The sequence below is a fragment of the Mytilus edulis genome, chromosome 10, assembly GCF_963676685.1.
Source record: "Mytilus edulis chromosome 10, xbMytEdul2.2, whole genome shotgun sequence".
NCBI classification, from domain to species: Eukaryota; Metazoa; Mollusca; class Bivalvia; order Mytilida; family Mytilidae; genus Mytilus; species Mytilus edulis.
In genome coordinates, this window is record NC_092353.1 from 43,622,579 (window position 1) to 43,641,786 (window position 19,208).

Sequence of the window (19,208 nt, forward strand, 5' to 3'; positions counted from 1 at the left end):
CCTAAACAAATGACCTTGATAATGAAAAACACCCGGATGACAACAATCAATGGGTATTGTACGCTGTACGACAACGTTTCGATAGTGATGAATATTACGTTTGATGATATTCTGGCTTTTTAATCGGCCATTCCAACATTTTAAATTAATGATCATGGAAGTAAATGGAAACTCTTGTCTGACAATCCAAAAAAAAGCGAGCATTATGATGCAAATGAAAACAATGAAAAACGAAGTGAAGTATTTTAATTTATGAGATATAATTTACAATCAGAGAGAACTTTTACATGCAAAATATCGGACGTCACAAGTCAGTAACTTCCGGTCAAAACGGAAACCTGAATAAACCGGCTCACCGTCCAAACCGGCCCTTTTTCATAGTCCCGTAGCCGGCCGGTTTATACAGGTTTTACTGTATAAAGATCTATAAAACTGTATTTCCATTATGCAGGCCTCTACAATAACTTTTTTTCAACTTGTCCTGTAGGACAAGTACATACCAAAATTTACTTGTCCGAATGAAATCGTTACTTGTCCAAAAATTTCTATTAAAAATAACCTTTTTACATGTTTAGTTGATTAAAGGAGCAAAACGAATTTAAACAATATAACGGAATTTGATGTATTTTTTTTTAAATACTTTTCAAAAATATGAGTCAAGTACAACTGCTAAACTAGTCATATCACAGGAATTAGGTTCTAGTTTCCATCAATGCTAGTCTCATCAGACTCTAATCATGAGGCACCATCTGATAGGCCTGTACACTCATTGGATTTGTATTCTGTTTGGGTTTTTTTTTAAGTTAAAAAAAGTGTATTCAAATGCAATCAATAAAAAGAAGAAGATAAGCCATCATAAGGTCTGATTGCCAATGAGACAACTCTCTGCAAAAGGCCAAATGACACAGAAATTAACAACTATAGGTCACCATATTGCAAGTATTGTTTTTTTTCTACTTATGATCAAATATATGATTTTGTGAATTTTATGGTAAATAAAAAAAAATATTTTTGTGAAAAAATTACGGGTATGGTATTTATTTTAAGGAATTGAGCTGCTTACCATCCACATCTGAGCAACTACTGTACAACCCTGGGACTTCTCCTCGGAAACCCTCTGGCCAGTTCTCTGCATGTCACCCTACACCTGTAACTGTCATTCTATGACCTGGTCAAACTTCATGACCATATCTAACATCGATCTGCCAGGCAATATTCTATATACATGGTTTATATCATTAGCAGATGCTCGTAGCACCATTGCCATGAAAAATCCATGGATGGTACCAGCAGGATTCAAACCCTCAATCAAGGGATCTAAAGGCAGCACTCTAACCAATTGAGACAAAGAAGATCTTCCCTAAATCAACTAGTTAGACGTACACGACTACCTTTATATCTCCAGGGCCGTAACTACCTATGAGGCAGGGGAGGCAACTGCCTCCTTGAATTTTCTACACCAAATTACCGGCTGAATCAGCTGTTTTAACCGCTTCTCCCGATCATACGAGAACATTATGGTTAATGCCTTAGTAAATGTAGTTCACCCCCATTCGTTGTAACAGGGACTTTCTATACTAAGTATATACTTGACTGTATTTAAAGTCCCTGTTTTTAGTTATATACATGTCTGTTCAGCTTTCAACAATATTGAAATTCAAGGTCCTCGATAAAAAAATTATCTTGCGTTCCATGATCTTAGTTGCTTTATATGTTTTTTTTTAACTTACCAGTTCGATTTCTAATAAAAATATCTTTAAATACAGGTAATAATTGTTTGCATAAAAATTGCTTCCAGGATCCAGCATTACTGATATTTCTTAAAGTAAGGAAATCGAAGAAAAACGGGTCATTTATAGCCATATTGAGAAAAAAATCCATGGTTACAATGTATTTAAAGTAAATAATTATAGGCCAAATAACAGCATTTAAGAAGGAGCCTTGGCTCACCCCAAACAACAATCTCAGCTTGTCTTTGCTTTAAAATGGTTTCTAACTTCAAGCAATACTGATGTCTCTTAGAGTAAGGAAATCGAAGGAAAACTGGTCATTTTTAGCCATTTTACCACCCCCCACCCCCTCTCTTGGGGGCCTCACTCAGTCAGCGGCCCCAAATTCCTGCCTCCCCTGAATTAGAACCCTAGTTACGGCCCTGATCTCCAGGTCTACAACACATACATGTACATGTAGCATGACATAGTTTCATAGGCCATACCCTCATGATCATCTTTCCTGGTTAAAACATTAATTTACAAAATAACGGAAGCAGTTGCCAAGCTGAATATTTCTACTACTCACATATTCTAAGCTTCAACGAGGGAAAAATCTTCATTCATCTACTGACAACGAAATGCTATATGTTATACGGGCTTGCGAAATTATAGTGCTGAGCACTACCACTGTCATGATCAGCTGTTGCATTTGGTAGACTTCATTTTTAAGATTCCCTGGTTTGTCACACACTGTGACGTATCTCTATTTTTAAAATATGTTAATGGGAGCTTACCTGCAATTAAAACTATATCATTTTCACTTAATTATAATGCAGGTGAGCGGTTCAAATCTTATAACACATGCCCATTTAAATCAGAATGTCAATAACTTCCGTTTGATTAAATTAACCTTGACCTTTCATCAATCCGATTTGAATCCGTGTTAAATTTTACAAAACCCCTTACAATCAAAGCACTACGAGTACTATTGTCTATAAGTGGAAGTTGAAGAAGCATTACACGCATTTTTTTATAAGAATTAAGAAGGATTCAGGCAATATCGTCAAATTTAAATGTAAATTTTGATGAGGTGATTTTAAAAAATAATGGTGCTTTGGTCAATTTAGATCATTCTAATTAAAAAGTCCTTAAATACATAATTTCTTCTTTGCAAGTAGACTTATCAATAAATTAATTATTTTATGAGAATATACAGGCTATTTCAATTGTTTCATGACAAAAAATGTGTTCCGGTAATTTTAATGGTATATTACATGGGGTGATGAAGTGTGGTTGTTAGTTGTCACCATTAACTTCAAACTAAAATATAAAATGCATATTAAACACATTTATGAAATGGACAGAGGCGGATTTAGGGGGGGGGGCGCAGGGGGCTCGCCCCCCCTTTTTGGGAAAAAATTTGGTTGCTTATATAGGGAATCATTGAAGTGTGACTGGAGCGGGCCCCCTCTTCAGGTCAGTCAGTGGGCCCCCACTTATGTAAATTTCTGGATCCGCCACTGATGGATATACTACTGTTGCGGAATGGAAAACATCAGTGAACCTTCTTTGAAAACCAATCGTTTTTTTATATTCTTTGTTATGTCAAATTTTAGTTACTGTAAACTTACTAGTCATTTTTGTGGGGAACAAATTATCGAGAACATTGAAAAAAATCAGGAATTGGCTCCTTGCTTATTAGAAAATGATTTCAAACCCACTGAGAAAAAAATCACGTATCACAGACTAATCCATCAATCATTCGTGACAAATCTCTGACGGTGACAGTTTAAACATGCTTCTGACACATCTTTAGTTACTCTGATGCTTATGTGTGCTTATATCTGATCATTTTAACCGAGGACTTAGCTGTATTCAGAAATTTTGTATGTTATAAGCTTCGTCCTCGTCCTCGGTCAATATTTAAGAAATAATTGATGCAAGCTATACTTTATTGTAGTTTTAACATGGGTAGGCATTATATTCTTGATTATTTTTGCCCGAGCGATAGTGAGGGCTAAAATAACACGGATATAATGCCTACCCATGTTAAAACTACAATATAGTATAGCTTGCATCAATTATTTCGATTCGGACTACATGATTAGGACAATTCAGGTAATTTCTATGGCCGATGTGTATAAGGGTAAAGTGATTGTGTAGGCTCTTCCGTGAATCTCCCTTTTTTGTTTGTAAAGAAGCAAACAGCTGGCACTGTGGTTTTTCAGAGGGAGGAGTTTTTGAACAGCCAGTATGAACGGCCAGTATGAACAGCATAGGTCAAATATGTCAATTTCGGAATGCAACACAATTACAGTCATAATAAATGAATTAGTAACAACAATGATATGCTTCATTCAAGAGTTTGGAAGTGTTTTAAGTTAATGAAATATATCAAATGCATGCCATTTTGATAAAATTCATTATTCTGCAGTAGTCAATAAACGCATGTGCAAAAAAAGACTATTGGATTTTAGAGCATGGGTTTATTCATAAAGCGAAAGAAGCACGTCATATTGGAATATCATATATAACGTATTGTCAAAAGTCCATAATTAATAAATAATTTAATTCGAATTACAATTTAGACTGGGTGTCTATACCACTGTTTAATGCAAGTTTACTGATTCGTATTAGTGAACATATTTCTAATGCGAATTGGATAATGCGAATTAGCTAATTCTAATTAAATGTACGTGTGATCGAGGCATTAAAGTAACGTTATTCAAAAACGTCGCACTTTTTCTGTCAAATTCTAAACATATTTGTTTACCGTAAAAAACAAGGATGTCGACATATGTTTTTCCATACATTCATGGATTCAGTATACAATCCTGGATTTTATGCTAGTTTTAGTCTTTCTCCGTATAAAATAACATAGCCATCAATTGGAAATTTTTATATGTTATTATATACGGAGAAAGACTAAAACTAGCATATATAAATAAGTAAATTTGTCGCCAAAATTGACGTTTTCTTCTTAAAATCAAAAGAAAAAATTTGGTAACCCCTATTTCTTATTGCACATTCCAATGAAACTCGATTGAAAGTACAAAAATGTACCAGTGTGCTAAAATATGTAGAAATTGCGAGATATCTGATTTGGTATCGCGCACATATATTTTTTATTACATATTAATTGATTTAATCAGGCCAAAAATAGCCTATATGCAAATTGTCAGCAAAATTTAGATATGGGATCAAAACTGAATCGTGTGCCCTTAAAAACACTCGATCCCGGAGTCCCGAAGGATCCGACCTTGCCCGTCCAAAATTAATACCACCATTTAAAAAATATGAAAGAATGGGTCATTTTGCTTTTTCTGTTAACCAGATTGTCGGTTGTCGACAATATCAAGTATATTTCTCATAATTGAACGGGGAAAATAAACGTGCGAAAAGAAATATGCAAGACGAATAGACACTAAACATCTGTTTTTGAGAATCCGAACTTATGTTTAACATTTCGATACCATATTGACATTACAACATAACCTTGCAATTGAGAAAAAACACTTTACATTCTTTTGAATTATTTAAAATAACCAAAAATAATGCTTCTGCTGCTTCTATGTAAAATGTTATTCTTTTGAAGTTTAATGTCTTTTAATATTCGATAGAATACTGTTTTCACCATTCTTTTTAAAATCACAATTCCAGGTATATATATGTTTTTTTTATGTTAGTATATCAATAATAAATACAACATTTATAGAGCGCATTATATAGTAACAACAATTACTCTAAGCGCTTCACATTTGAAAATAAATAAAATACAAAAATACATAAAACATAAATTACAAAGCACTGACTTAAAAGAATCAAACAAGCATTTAAAAAAGACACTAAAAAAAAATAAAAGGAATAAAAATGTAGTTGTGGAAATATGACAGACATATGCGAAACAAAAGACTGTGTGCTTGCATCATCCATTTGTGTAAAGCGGTTCATGAAACTCTGATAACTTGTACAAAAATTTTGTACAAATTATAATTTGTACAACATTACAACTTGTACACAACATATACATACCTTAAAATATACAAAACAGTCTAAAACTAATTATATAAATTCTACAATAAAACCTTAAAAGCAGTTCGAAATAAGTGAGTCTTGAGTTACTTTTTAAAAACATCTAAAGAATGTACACTCCACAAGGACAATGAAAAATTGTTCCATAGTGTAGGTGCAGCCTTGTCAAAACGCCTCTCATCGTAGCTTTTCGTTCGGACGTCTATTTTATATTTTCCGACCTGAGGGATTACTGGGTTTGTATGTCGTAATTAAATCTTGAAGGTAACTAGGAGCATTGCCATGCTGCGCTTTTTACAATATAAAAGAAGTTTATATTGGCAACGGTAATGTATGAATAGCCAGTGTAAAGATATAAGAACAGGCGTAATTGAGTCAAATTTATTTTTTCGTGTATTTAAACATGCTGCTGTGTTTTGGACCCACTGTAACTTACTGATAATGTTTGTGCTAGTACCGTACACCAATGGAAATTGTCACAGTTCAGCCTTGATGTAACTAGGGAGCACAATAGTACATTATTGTTTCCAAAAATCGGACTGAAGATGTATATTGTATCAAAATATATCACTTCTGGTAAAATGACGTTTGAAAAAAGTAATGGACATCAATATAAATTCGGATAAAATCTACAGACGAAATCTTGTTCTCAACTACAATGAAATGGCTCGGTGAGGTAAATTTCAAGGCTTTATCATAAATCGTACGTGTTATATCATTGACTTCAGATAAATTTATACATGTCCTAAAATATAAGTGGGTCATATAAATATTTTTCAACTTCAATTCTATCAAAAGTAAAATATATATGATACTCTGCATTTGTGTTGGTGTTCTCTCGCTGTATTGATAAAATGGATTTGTTGAAACAGTCAATATTTCAAGCAATTGATGAGGCGTCAGAAGAATTGGAAAAACTGAGCATTGATATATGGCGAAATCCAGAACTGAACTTTGAGGAACATCATGCGCACGAAATACTAACCAATTTTCTTGAATGTAAAGGTTTTAATGTTCAACAAAAATTTGCGATGGAGACTGGATTTAAAGCTGAACTAGGATCCACAGAAAATGGACCTAACATTGCCGTGATTTGTGAATATGATGCGTTACCAGAGATCGGACATGCATGTGGGCATAACTTGATTGCTGAAGCTGGTGTTGCCGCTGGTCTTGGAATAAAAGCAGCATTGAGGAAAGCAGAAAAACCATTTGGCAAGGTAGGTAAACATTTTATCTTGTGATTAACTAATACAAAGGAGTTACAAGACACAAGGAGACTGTAAACCTTAGCCTAAGTTCGCTTAAACGAAAGTCTTTTAGAGAGCTTGCATCTCACCATCAGCAACATCAATCCATTGGTAATACTTCGAAATTACGTTAGAATTAATTCGACATATGCATGTTTCTGAAAACATTTGAATTATCAGTTTTAGACAGTACCTTGGCAACTTCATTTATTGTTTCTTATTATCATTCAGTCAACGACAAAGCTTACAGAATCTTGAAAGTAGAGGCGAAATATACCAAAGGGTCATTCAAACTCAAAGCTGAATGCTAACTGGCAACGCCATACACCCCCGCCCCCAAATAAATCCCTCCCAAAACCTCGAAAAAGATCAAAAAGACAAGAAACAGTTACAAAACACAATGTAGAAAACCAAAGACTGCGCACACAAATCCAACCAATACCCGGGTTTATCTTAGGTGCCACAGGTGGATAAACAGAGGTTGATCCACATGTTGTCGTGTTGCTCATTTAAGTACAAACTCGATGATCAGTCTACTGAATTCTGTATGCCTCATTCGGAGAAAAGGAGGACGCGATTGTGGTTACCTCGATTAGAATATAGCCGTCGTACTCTATGAATCAGACATGCCGTACGGTGACCTTTAGTTGTTTCTTTCTGTGTCATTTGTTCTCTTGTGGATAGTTGTCTCATTGGCAATCATACCACATCTTCCTCTATATATAATTATATATTGTTACAATCAAATCTACTCTAGCATCGTTAGGTTGATTTTCTAGGCACTTTATACATATATATATATAAGAAAAATTTTAAAAGATAATAACGGTTTCAATTCATCACTTTTACTAGTACTTTCACTGCTTTCACAAATCTTCAGGTAATGTACTAGTAAAAGTGATGAATTGAAACCGTTATTATCTTTTAAAAAATTTCTTATATGTTACCAGCATACGGACTTTACTTAACTTTTTCTTTTTATCCATGCCTTATATATCATGTACTGTAGTACGACGCTAGATTAAAACTGACGTGGAAAGGTAACACCCGGCCACCGAAAGCTTCATTTTTATGAAACCCAAGTGGTTGTGTGGTCTAGCGGGACGGCTACAGTGCAAGCGATTCGGTGTCACGATATCTCAGTAGCATGGGTTCGAATCCCGACGAGGGAAGAAAAAAAAATTGGTGACAGCAAATTTACAGATCTATCATTGTTGGGTTGATGTTTAGACGAGTTATATATATATATATAAAACGGTCAACAAAATCATGATGAAGTCCGTAATATTTTCGAAGGAATGATTTCAACTTCAAGCTAGAAACTTTTGGTTCAACAGATTTCTTGTAAGCAGCAACCACCTATCAAGGAAATCATAATAGGAAACACAAGCCCTGGGATATCGTATCAATTTGAAGATATATACTCCAAATCAATGTGCTGCTGGAATGTTGCAACATAGAAATAGAAAGTTTACAATTGGGAAGCTGAAATAATCTCTGTCGTAAAGGTTAGATCTCAACCGACACTCTCTATCAATTTCTAGACGTAAGTCAACACATGAATCATACGTAACTGTATCTGTTGTATCCTTTTTTCAAGTTCGATGGGATAGATGCGTCCAACATAGTCATCTGCATCTTTGATCGATATTCCAAAGAAACATAGATCAGACATATGGTTTTTCATGATTCCCTCCTTGGTAAGTGTCGTCAGAGTATATGCTGAGTTTTCAAGTGAATGGTAAATACTAGTACCTAATTCATATATCAAGCAGTTTTTATAATGTAATTTATACTCAAAATTGACGTTGTAAATGGGTTTGTCTGTGGGGACAACCATATATTTGTCATGAATGTAGGACTGTTCCATTCTACCACTGGTCAACACATTGATAAAATGACTTTGTATGCTAGGTTTGTGGCCAATCATATTCTTTTTCAGATAACTGTTTTAGGAACTCCTGCTGAGGAGGGAGGAGGAGGTAAAATTGACATGATCAAAGCTGGTGTCTTTGATGATATTGATGTCGCCATGATGGTTCATCCATGTCCAAAAACTGTATCCCATGGTTCATTTGCAGCTGTTGATATGTAAGTGTTTTATTTGTATCAGCATTGATATATATATATTATAATTTTGTTGAAAAATATTTCAAATAAATTAATGAAAAACCACTGAAAACACTTAATTACCGCGGAACATTTTTTTTATAGCAATCTGAAACAAGAGTTTTAAGTACCCATTAGACAGTTACAAAAATATCATTGTGGTCTTCTAAGGCCCACAATTTCATTATTTGATTATTGGTAAATCCCAATCAATTGACGTAAGCCATCTTTTTTAATGTTTTTTTCTAATGTTCTGGTTACATTTTGAAATATGTTTCCTTATTTTTATTGCAGGGTTACTGTCAAATACACAGGTAAAGCAGCACACGCTGCAGCCTATCCATGGGAAGGAGTTAATGCCCTTGATGCGGCAGTAATATGTTACCAGAACGTGTCTTGCTTAAGGCAACAGATGAAACCTACATGGAGAGCTCATGGTATAATAACATTTGGAAAATGTATTTACTTCACATGTTTTAGATAAAATTTGAAAAACATGATTTTTTATTGTTATGATCAATTTAAAAAAATGAATACGAACATGTATTCTATTTGAGAGCTTCACTAGTAATTACATTACCACCATTGATTTTCCCATATTAGTCTTTGTTAAAATTGCACTTTTCCAAAATTTGTGCAGAATTTATCTTTGTTTCAAAAAAAAGAATTACTTGGCATGAGAAAAGTTTAATCATGTCCAGTACTATTAAGAAAAATAAATTCACATAACATTTTATTGCATATACTCAAAAAACAATTACTGGAAGTTAATCAATCAAAATTTCCCCTTTATTTAACCCGTGTACAATCTTTAGTAACCATGTCACTTCAAGTTTCCAAAATATTTTATAGAAACCCTAAATGAAAAAAAAAATAATGGTGCTTTGAAATACCCAAGATATATGTTTATGACCCAGAAATGTTTGACTGCAATGAAATATAGGATTGATTACCCACAACTGTCAAATTCAAAACTGTGGAATATTTTTTTCCGGATGTGACGTACTATGATTTTGTGGTTTTACACCTTAAGCTGTCATTTTAATCTGAACATTGTCTGGTAAGTCTGAACAATAAATAACTGCGTCATGTTCAATCTTTCGGTCAATTTTCAGACTTATCCATTGCAATAAATTCAGGATTGTTCAGATAATTCATTTGTAGTCAATTCAGTACTGATAAGATATTTCACTTACATTCAAGTCAGTACTGTTCAGTATCTTTTAGACAATTTTATTAAGTATGATGTTCAAATGTTCAGGTCACTACTTTACAAATATGAATTTAGACTGAACAGATCTTGAACGACTGCAAGCGAATTGTCTAAACAGATCTGAATTTACCGCAGTGGATCAGTCTGAAAATTTACTAAACTAGATATTCAGATCGGAACGACCATTTAGTTTACCAGTGATTGAAGACACACCCTTCTTACTAGTTTTGACTCTTGATATTATAAATTAAATAAATGAGAGAAAAACGTACAAACAAAGCAGCAGCGTTTCTTAGTTAATGTATAAAGGAAAACCATAGTAATGGTAATGGAAAATTTGCAATTTCTATGCAGGAAATCACACGTTAGGCATTAATATTAGTTATATATTATGTCATTTTTTACGTATCTATATATTACAAAACACGTACTATACTTATACTGTCTGTTCTGAATTAACTTAAGCTATATGTTTGTAAGAGATAATTCACCGAGTTTCATTCAAATGAAGGTAATATAAATATGATTCTAAGGGTAATTTCTCGACAAACGTGTATATTGTATTAATTTTATTTTTATTTGAATATTCAAGATAAAAAATAATATTATACATGGTGTCATCTGATAAGTGAATAAATATATATTATTTTAGGGATAATAAACAAAGGAGGTATCAAGCCAAATATAATACCAGAATTTACTGAACTAGAGTACTACTTCAGAGCGCCAAACAAAAAAGAATTAGATGATCTGAGAAACAAAATAAAATCCTGTTTTGATTCAGCAGCAACAGCCACTGGATGTCAGGTTAAGTACACTGTCGTTTTTAGAAAAAAAATCTGAATGCATGAACACATATCATAAACATAAACATGAATATAAATAGATTTATTGACCTCGTGCAAATGAGTTTTTCTAGGTCTGTTTCATTTTTATTCTAGGATTTAAAAAGTAAGTTAATTTTCGATCTTACCTGTATAAGAAAGATTTTTTTGTGGATCGAATCAGTCAATCAAATAATTTAGCTTTGTTTCACATTCAATGTTGAAATTCTTTTCTGTTAATAGGCTAACATGCACCAATCATGCATATTCCATCTCTATCTAAGGGGTTAGATTGAATAAAATTGAGAATGGAAATGGGGAATGTGCCAAAGAAACAACAACCCGACCATAGAGCAGACAACAGCAGAAGGTCACCAACAGGTCTTCAATGCAACGAGAAATTCTCGCACCCGGAGGCGTTCACATGAATGCGGACTCAATGAGGTCGAATTATACACTTGTAAATCATGATTTAATTTTTCAAGTATCTCGTAGCTAGTGCCCCTTTAAGCCATACCTTGCATAAAAATTATTTGTTAAGATCAACCTAACATCGTTGTTATTTCGGACACTTTGTAAATGATAATCAATTTTCATCGATTCTGACTACACGAAAACATAGCTCACAACACGATTAATCGACAGAATTAAGTTCACAGACACTACCAGGAGTCGATTTCACAAAAAAAACTTACGACTAAGATTGATCGTAAGTCATGAACAATTCAGTTTACTTACCATCAATCTTAGTCGTATGTTTTTTGTGTGAAATCGACTCCAGGTCTCTTACAATGTACTCTGTATTTTAGTTTCAAATGCAAGCTAAAAGTAGTCTGTAGTATTTGTTTCAAATCGTTATGCTATATCTAGGTAAAATCAGTTATGACAATACTAATGCACACTCTTGTTGAAGTCAAGTATACATTTTATTTGATTACAGGTGTCCTACACATTTTCTAGCAAGCCTTACTTGAATCTTGTAACAAACAACCGAATGGCGGACGTCTTTTATAATAATGCAATATCTATTGGTGTACAATTTGATGCTAAAGAGGATATAATAGCAGGTTCTACGGATATGGGGAATGTTTCACAAATTGTTCCAAGCATTCATCCGATATATGGCATTGAAACGACACATGGAAATCATACAAAAGATTTTGCCATTGCGGCGGGTATGATATTAGTGTTTGTAAATCAGTGAAAACGTTACAAGGAGTACACTAAATATTGCATCATGTTCCATAAAAGAATACAGCATCAACTGTTATATGAATAGAGTACTGCTGCGCTAATATTATTAAATTTGTTTAGATATGATTAAAATATTTCCTTTAATGATACTTCACGGTTTTAGTATTCATGTTCTATCAATGACAATGGATATGAACTTGACATTCCCTTTCAATTCAGTATATAGAAAGAACATTTGATATATTCTAGATTCATTTGAAATAGACTAATAATACATGATCATACAATATTGTTCTTGAATAAACATCATAACATTTTACGTCCGAAGCAGAAGAACGGTGTTAGTTTCATGAGAGTTAAAACGTAAAATCTTTCTTCATCATTGAAATGTTTGATCTTATATACTTTAACAGTAATGAAATATTGGTTCTTGAGATAATTACTATATACCAGAAACAGAATTCATCACTTTTGTGTCTTGCAATTATTTTTTTGTCAGCAGCCTAAGGGATATTTCTGAAAGTAATTATTGGGTTATGTCGCTTTGTACAAAAACTAAGTTTTGATTAAAAAATGATGTAAATGTTCTGTAATGTTCCCATCTTTGTCATACTATATTATGGCACAACATATATTCATAGTTTTCATAATAGTTGATAAGATGCTGTTTCGAACCTTATAAACATTTTCAATTGCTATTGTCACGTTATCATATACGAAAGCTGAATTATATAAGAACGAAAACAAAACAAATACAAAGATTACTTCTATTTTGATCATAACGAGCCTTAACATAACAGCATATTTTGATAATATATCGCAGGTCAATTTGTGGAAGACTTACATTTATAAACTTATTGAATTATTACATGCTTCATTTGTTTCAGGTGATCCAAAGGCTCAGCTGCACACTCTGAATCAAGCTAAAGCTATGGCAATGACTTGCCTTGATATCTTTACGGATAAACATTTATTGAAAGATATTAAAGAGGAATTTGCAATATTTAGCAAAAATTCACAATCAGATTAACGATGAAGAAAAGGCATTGGAAACTCACGGATATATAATGCAGTTTAAGATTTGCTAAAATTGTAACCGTATTAAAATATTTTTATCACTTTCATGCTTGTCTTTATTGAAATTAGCCTAACATATTTATTTGTGAATTTGAAATTGAAAATGAACATATATCTTTGAAGTTTTTGCCTGTCCAGTTCGCCTTTGTGGAATATTTAACTTTTTCAGAAACGCTTAAACTTTTCAAACATTTAGTATTCCACAAAGGACAAGTGTCTATACAAATGTCACGTCTATACAAGTAGTAATGTAAAGAAACAGTCATAAATCTGCCGATCTGCTATAAAACACAAAATTCAAAAATAAGCAAAAAAAAAAAAAACCAAACAAAAACAACGTTCAGCTAAGACATCAGACAACCACTAACTTTCGACAGGTTTATGTCATGACGGACATATGACAGAGTTAAATGACTATTATAAAAGAATTTTTATCGTCTTGTGATTCAATTAAGGTGGATACATTTCGATCACCTTAGCTGTAATTGGCAGGACCTTTCGGAATGTTAAGTCCTAAATACTATTTCAACTTCGCATTATAAATTGGGCCTCTTGAAATATAATTATTATGAGTTGTACAAAATTACTATCATGTGTTTATTTTACAAGATGAGGCAGTTAATATCTACCATGATACCAACAAATACACGATATACTTTTATTTACAAAACACACATTAACATTATCGAAAACTTTCATCTTTGATAATTGTTTTTCATGTCCAACAGTTGTATTTTTGTAAGTTTTATATATAGTGATTTACGCCACAAAAAAAAAAAAAAATGATATAATTATACATATAAACTGAGACAACTTGTTCATTGTTTTCGAAGGAAGTCTAGAGACACATTGCAAAATTTGGTTGACTTTTTTTTTATTTTTTCAAAATTAATTACAAAATGAGTTGCACTGTGTTTACCTCTGGAAATTATATTGATATATTCATTATATTGTGATCCAATATTGATGTCATAAGATAGTGTCTATTACGATCATTTCATTAATATGATGTTTGTGAATATTTAGTTGATGAAACTTATTAATACGCTAAAAAAGTAAATACAAATTCTAAGAACGATTCCACAGTATGAATATATCCGAATGACTGTGAAACACTCCTGATTTGTTTTCTGTATTTTGTCTCTTTATAAGATTCCAAAATATTTCCGATTGAACAATAAAAGTAAAAAAAATGTCACCACTCACTTCATCTTTCTCATTCACCTATTACTTCTTGACATACTTACTCTCTCTAACACTCCTCACTCTCGTTCACCCTCACTCAATTTCAACCTCTATTTCCTCTCACCTTCCAGTATTATCTTTCTCTCTCGGCTCTCTCGCTCTGTTAATCTCACATTAGCTCTCTCAAACTCTTACTCCCGCAGTCTTACACTCTAACCCTCGCTCCCTCCACACACTCTTACTCTCTCTTTTTCTCACTCCCGCTCGCTCACTCTTTTACCATTGCTCTCTTACTCTCACTCACACACACTCATACTCTTGCACTCGCTCCTACTCTAGCACTAACTCTCACACGCACTCATACTCTTGCACTCGCTCCTACTCTAGCACTCACTCCACGCACTCTCTCCCCTCGCACTCGCTCCCTCACTTTCGCTCCCCTCGCACTCTCTCTTACTCTTACTCTTACTCTAGCACTCACTCTCTCACACTCGCTCCCTCATACTCACTCTACCAGTCACTTTTTCTCTCTCACTTACTTTCCTACTTTCACACTCGCTCCCTCATACTCACTCTACCAGTCACTTTTTCTCTCTCTCTCACATACTTTCTTACTTTCACTTTCACTTACTTTCTTACTTTTACACTCACTCCCTTTCTCACAGATTGACGCTCTCACTCACCGTCCCAAAAGAATGAAGGAAGAAAAGAGAGAAAGACAGTAGCAGATACAGAGAAAAAAAGATAGAGTGTGAAATGTAGACAGTGAGAGAAAAGGGTAGAGATTGAAAGGAAGAATATTGAAGAAAAAGGATGTTAAAGTAGAAAGTTAAGTATACATCCATTCCAAAATAAATTCTTCAGGGCTATTTTTAAACCCACAAGAAAATACACCTTTTCGAAGTGCACGGTTAAAGCAGTCACAGGTTCTCCACCGTCGGCGCTGTACATTTTGACAGTCCATTGGCGAGAACACCACTGCCTACCAGGATTTTGGAAAGGCTGGCGCATTTCCCTTCAGTAACCTTTATTAGGTAAATGCGCATTCAACAACTTGAAATGAATAATTTTATCTAAATAAAAAAAAAATGCAAGTTACGGTATGTTTTATATCTGATTCTTGCAATTTAACTTTTGGAAAGGGAATCGCTGCTAGGTTAATTTCATTTAAATATACATATTTTATCACTCTGTCGAATTTTTAAGTTATATAAAGTAAGAATGTTTAATTTTTCAACTATTTGAAGAAAAAAACAAATGAACATATTAATGGGCGGTAACTTTCGTTAATCAATATATGTACAACAAATGAAACATAACACGTGTTTTCCAGTCTATTCACGTACGTGAAGTAATTGAAATATTAACACATTTGTAATTAACCATACAGGGCAGAACCTTAGTGCCATTGGTGTAACATTAAGGGGATTTGTTAACAACTATTATAGTGAAATAAAGTATCTGAAGTTGAAAAAAAAAGAAATATTAACACAAAAAAAAACCAAAAAAAAACTTTATTTACTTAAACCTATGTATATAAAAATAAAGAGATATGGTTTAATTGTCAATGAGAGAACTATCAACCAAAGTGGATGCCAGTAGCTAACTATATTTCATGTCAAAGGGATTTATTAGAATTATTTGATCAGTCAATTTGACCGTTCTTTGTTTTTTTTTTTTTTTTTTTTTTTTTTATAGTAGTATAGTATATTGAGAAATAATCAATGTAAAAATGGTCATTTTTTTGCGAAGAAAAACAGAATTTACCTCCAAAAAGAAAATTAAAAAAAAGCGCCTAGAAAATAGCAAAATCTTCAGATTATCAACTGAACAATCTTATGTATGGTTCCCTAGGTTTAAATGAAAATGAAATACATGCTCAAAACAATAATCTAAACAGGCTCACTATTTCTTTTAACAATCAGAATGATCCTCTTGCTGATCAAATATATATGAGATGCTGGGAATAAAATGTGAACAAAAAAAGTTACATCCAGCTAATTTAGAAAGCAATACAAATAACAAAAACAGCTACAACTTTTAAATATATTGATGAAAAAGATATTCCAAATCCTCCACCTTTTCATGAAGATCAACAAAAAAAATTATTTAATGAAGTTAAGGATTGTATAACAGAATTCATAGTTTTGAAAATAAACAAATCTCTTATTATTTAAATTTTGTAAAATATGCAAAGAAAGAAAAATAAATATGAAAGTAGCATAAGATAATGAATGTATTAAAGCATTGTCATTTATATAAATCACCAATAAATTCCTTTTCAGCAGAAGCAATATGGACCATAAGGGAGCGACCATTTAGCATAAAAAGGGGGTATGGTTTTTGTCAGAGTCAGATTATTTTTTAACATTAAGCGCTTCAACGCTATCAATCAAAACGTTTTGTTCAAAATTTAATGAAGGTACATATAGAATAAAGGACTTTTTGTTTTTGATACTGACTTTATCATAGTAAAATATCAGGTGAGCCCGAAAAATATCACGGACCAGAAATATGAAACGCTTTAAATTCAGAAGCGAATTTAGGGGAAGGAGCCTCAGGCGGGGCCTCATGTATGTTCCACACTAAACGTTGTCTTGTTTGGTGCCCTCGGTCACACCCCCTTTTAAAATTTTATCCAAGATCTGCATTGGAATATGTTCTCTTTTATGTTCTTTGTTCTATGAATATATGCCTTTAATTTTATATTTAAGGAATGACTGTAATATTTTTTCTGTCTATGAAGAAATAACATAAAAAAATTTGGTGCACACTGAATAACGCGCGTAGCGGGTTATTCAACAGTGTGCACCACATTTTTTAATGTTATTTCGAATAGACATTTCTTATAATTTAATTCTAAATTCCATTTTAAACCGTACAAAGCCATGTAAAAACGTTGATGACGTCACGGTCACATGACTAAATTATGTCTATGGGCTGATAACAAAATAACGCCAGCCAATCAGAAGACATGTTACATCTAAATTAAATTATTGACAATGAAACCACATCTTTTAAAACTATATGATGATCCCACAAAAATGACATGTCAAAAATGCGTACATTTCATTGTTATTTCTAGCTTCTCTCGTGCAATAGCGGTACATTTTTGGTCACTGTTTATGTGTTGCGTCTAAATATGAATTGTAACACTAGTGACTGAACAGGTTAAAACAAATACTTCTCAAGAAACAGAAAAAGAAACTATACTTGGAACAGCACCTAGCTATGTATTCAAGGGGTGGATCAAGCCATTTAAAAAGGGGGATCCAAACCCATAATAAAAGGGTGGGGTTCCAACCGAGGATAAAAGGCTGGGGGGTTCCAACCATATGTCCCCATTCAAATGCATTGATCGGCCAAAAAAGGGGGGTTCAAACCCCCCTGAACCCTCCTCCTGGATCCGCCACTGGTATTGGTATTGTACGAATAAAAACTCAGATTGGAACAGCATGGACGATATGTTAGTTGTACGTCCTTTGCGTATTTATCCATTTTTTATATCACGGTCAGTCCACTGATACTGACATTATCAGAGTGACATATCAAACGAAAAATGTACAAATTACCGATACAAAAATGTATTGAGAAAATCTGAATTCAGATTATGTTTTTTGTCCTCTGCTTGAACAGAATTGTTTATCTCAACAATTTGGGAATCAGAATATTTTTTAACGAAAAAAACCGTACCCCCTCCCACCTTTTGAAGATCAATGATCGTTCCCTAAACATTATCCATCTGAACTTATTATTTTATTTCATTTAGACAAAAACTAAATCTAACCTAGGACATTCGTCCTGAACATGCATTGAGTATTTGCCACTGTACATTAAGCAACCGACAATCAATCAATATGATAGGACACACATAGTTTGGTATAAAGTTGGCAATTAAGGAAGCGCCTTCCTCATATTAACTCTATTAATTATCAATGTTGACGTTATTCTTGGTCGAAAGTAAAATCCTAATTTTTAGACGCCATATATATATATAAGTTATTGCGCTCAAAATTAATGTTAGTATTGAAACTTTAGAAAATGTCAAACACCAAATATATTTCAGCATCTGGTGCATTACAGGGATAAGAGGCGTTTTAAGGTGGTAGACCTTGGTTCAGGGTGATAACTCTTTAATTCAGTTAAGCGTTTGTAAAAGTCAAGTTCATCAATGTATTTTAAGCATTTACCTGAAACAGATTGAAAAAAATCTATGTAACCTAGAAGCTTAAAATATATTTTTGAAAATGGTTGACACAAACGTACTGATGATTTTAAGAGTAATTTCCCTTAACCTAGGTCTACCTCCTTAATACTTCAAAAATCTATTGGCGACAACCTTAAAGCATATTTTGATCGTTTCCAAAACAATTGAAAACATGATGTATAATAATTGACCTCATTGGTCAGATATAAAATGTCCCTCATAATTTTTTATGTCCCACGGAGCCCCCACTTACAATAGTAGAGGGGCATTATGTTTTCTAGTCTGTGTGTCCGTTCTTCCGTTCATTCGTTCATCTTTTCATCCGTCCGTTCGTTCGTCTTTTCGTCCGTCCGTCCGTTCGTTTGTCCTTTCGTCCGTTCGTTCGTCTTTTCGTCCGTTCGTTCG

General features: G+C 33.3%; 2 protein-coding genes across 3 annotated transcripts in view; one reads left to right on the forward strand and one right to left on the reverse strand.

The window, feature by feature from the left end:
• Positions 1–2,633, reverse strand: part of LOC139491228 (fibroblast growth factor receptor substrate 2-like) — a 28,011-nt gene extending 25,378 nt beyond the window's left edge. The window contains exon 1 of one of the 2 annotated variants that reach the window (XM_071278715.1): positions 2,507–2,633. The gene's annotated coding sequence lies outside the window, so the exon portion shown is untranslated. Of the gene's footprint in view, positions 1–2,298 lie in introns of both variants that reach the window. The other variant, XM_071278717.1, reaches the window with a different exon arrangement.
• Positions 2,634–6,491: 3,858 nt separating this feature from the next.
• LOC139491229 (xaa-Arg dipeptidase-like) lies at positions 6,492–13,456 on the forward strand. Its single transcript, XM_071278718.1, has 6 exons — positions 6,492–6,964; positions 8,937–9,085; positions 9,398–9,540; positions 10,969–11,123; positions 12,081–12,315; positions 13,222–13,456. The coding sequence occupies exons 1-6, from the start codon at positions 6,599–6,601 to the stop codon at positions 13,362–13,364; spliced, it is 1,191 nt and encodes a 396-aa protein (XP_071134819.1). The 5' UTR covers positions 6,492–6,598; the 3' UTR covers positions 13,365–13,456.
• Positions 13,457–19,208: the final 5,752 nt, after the last annotated feature.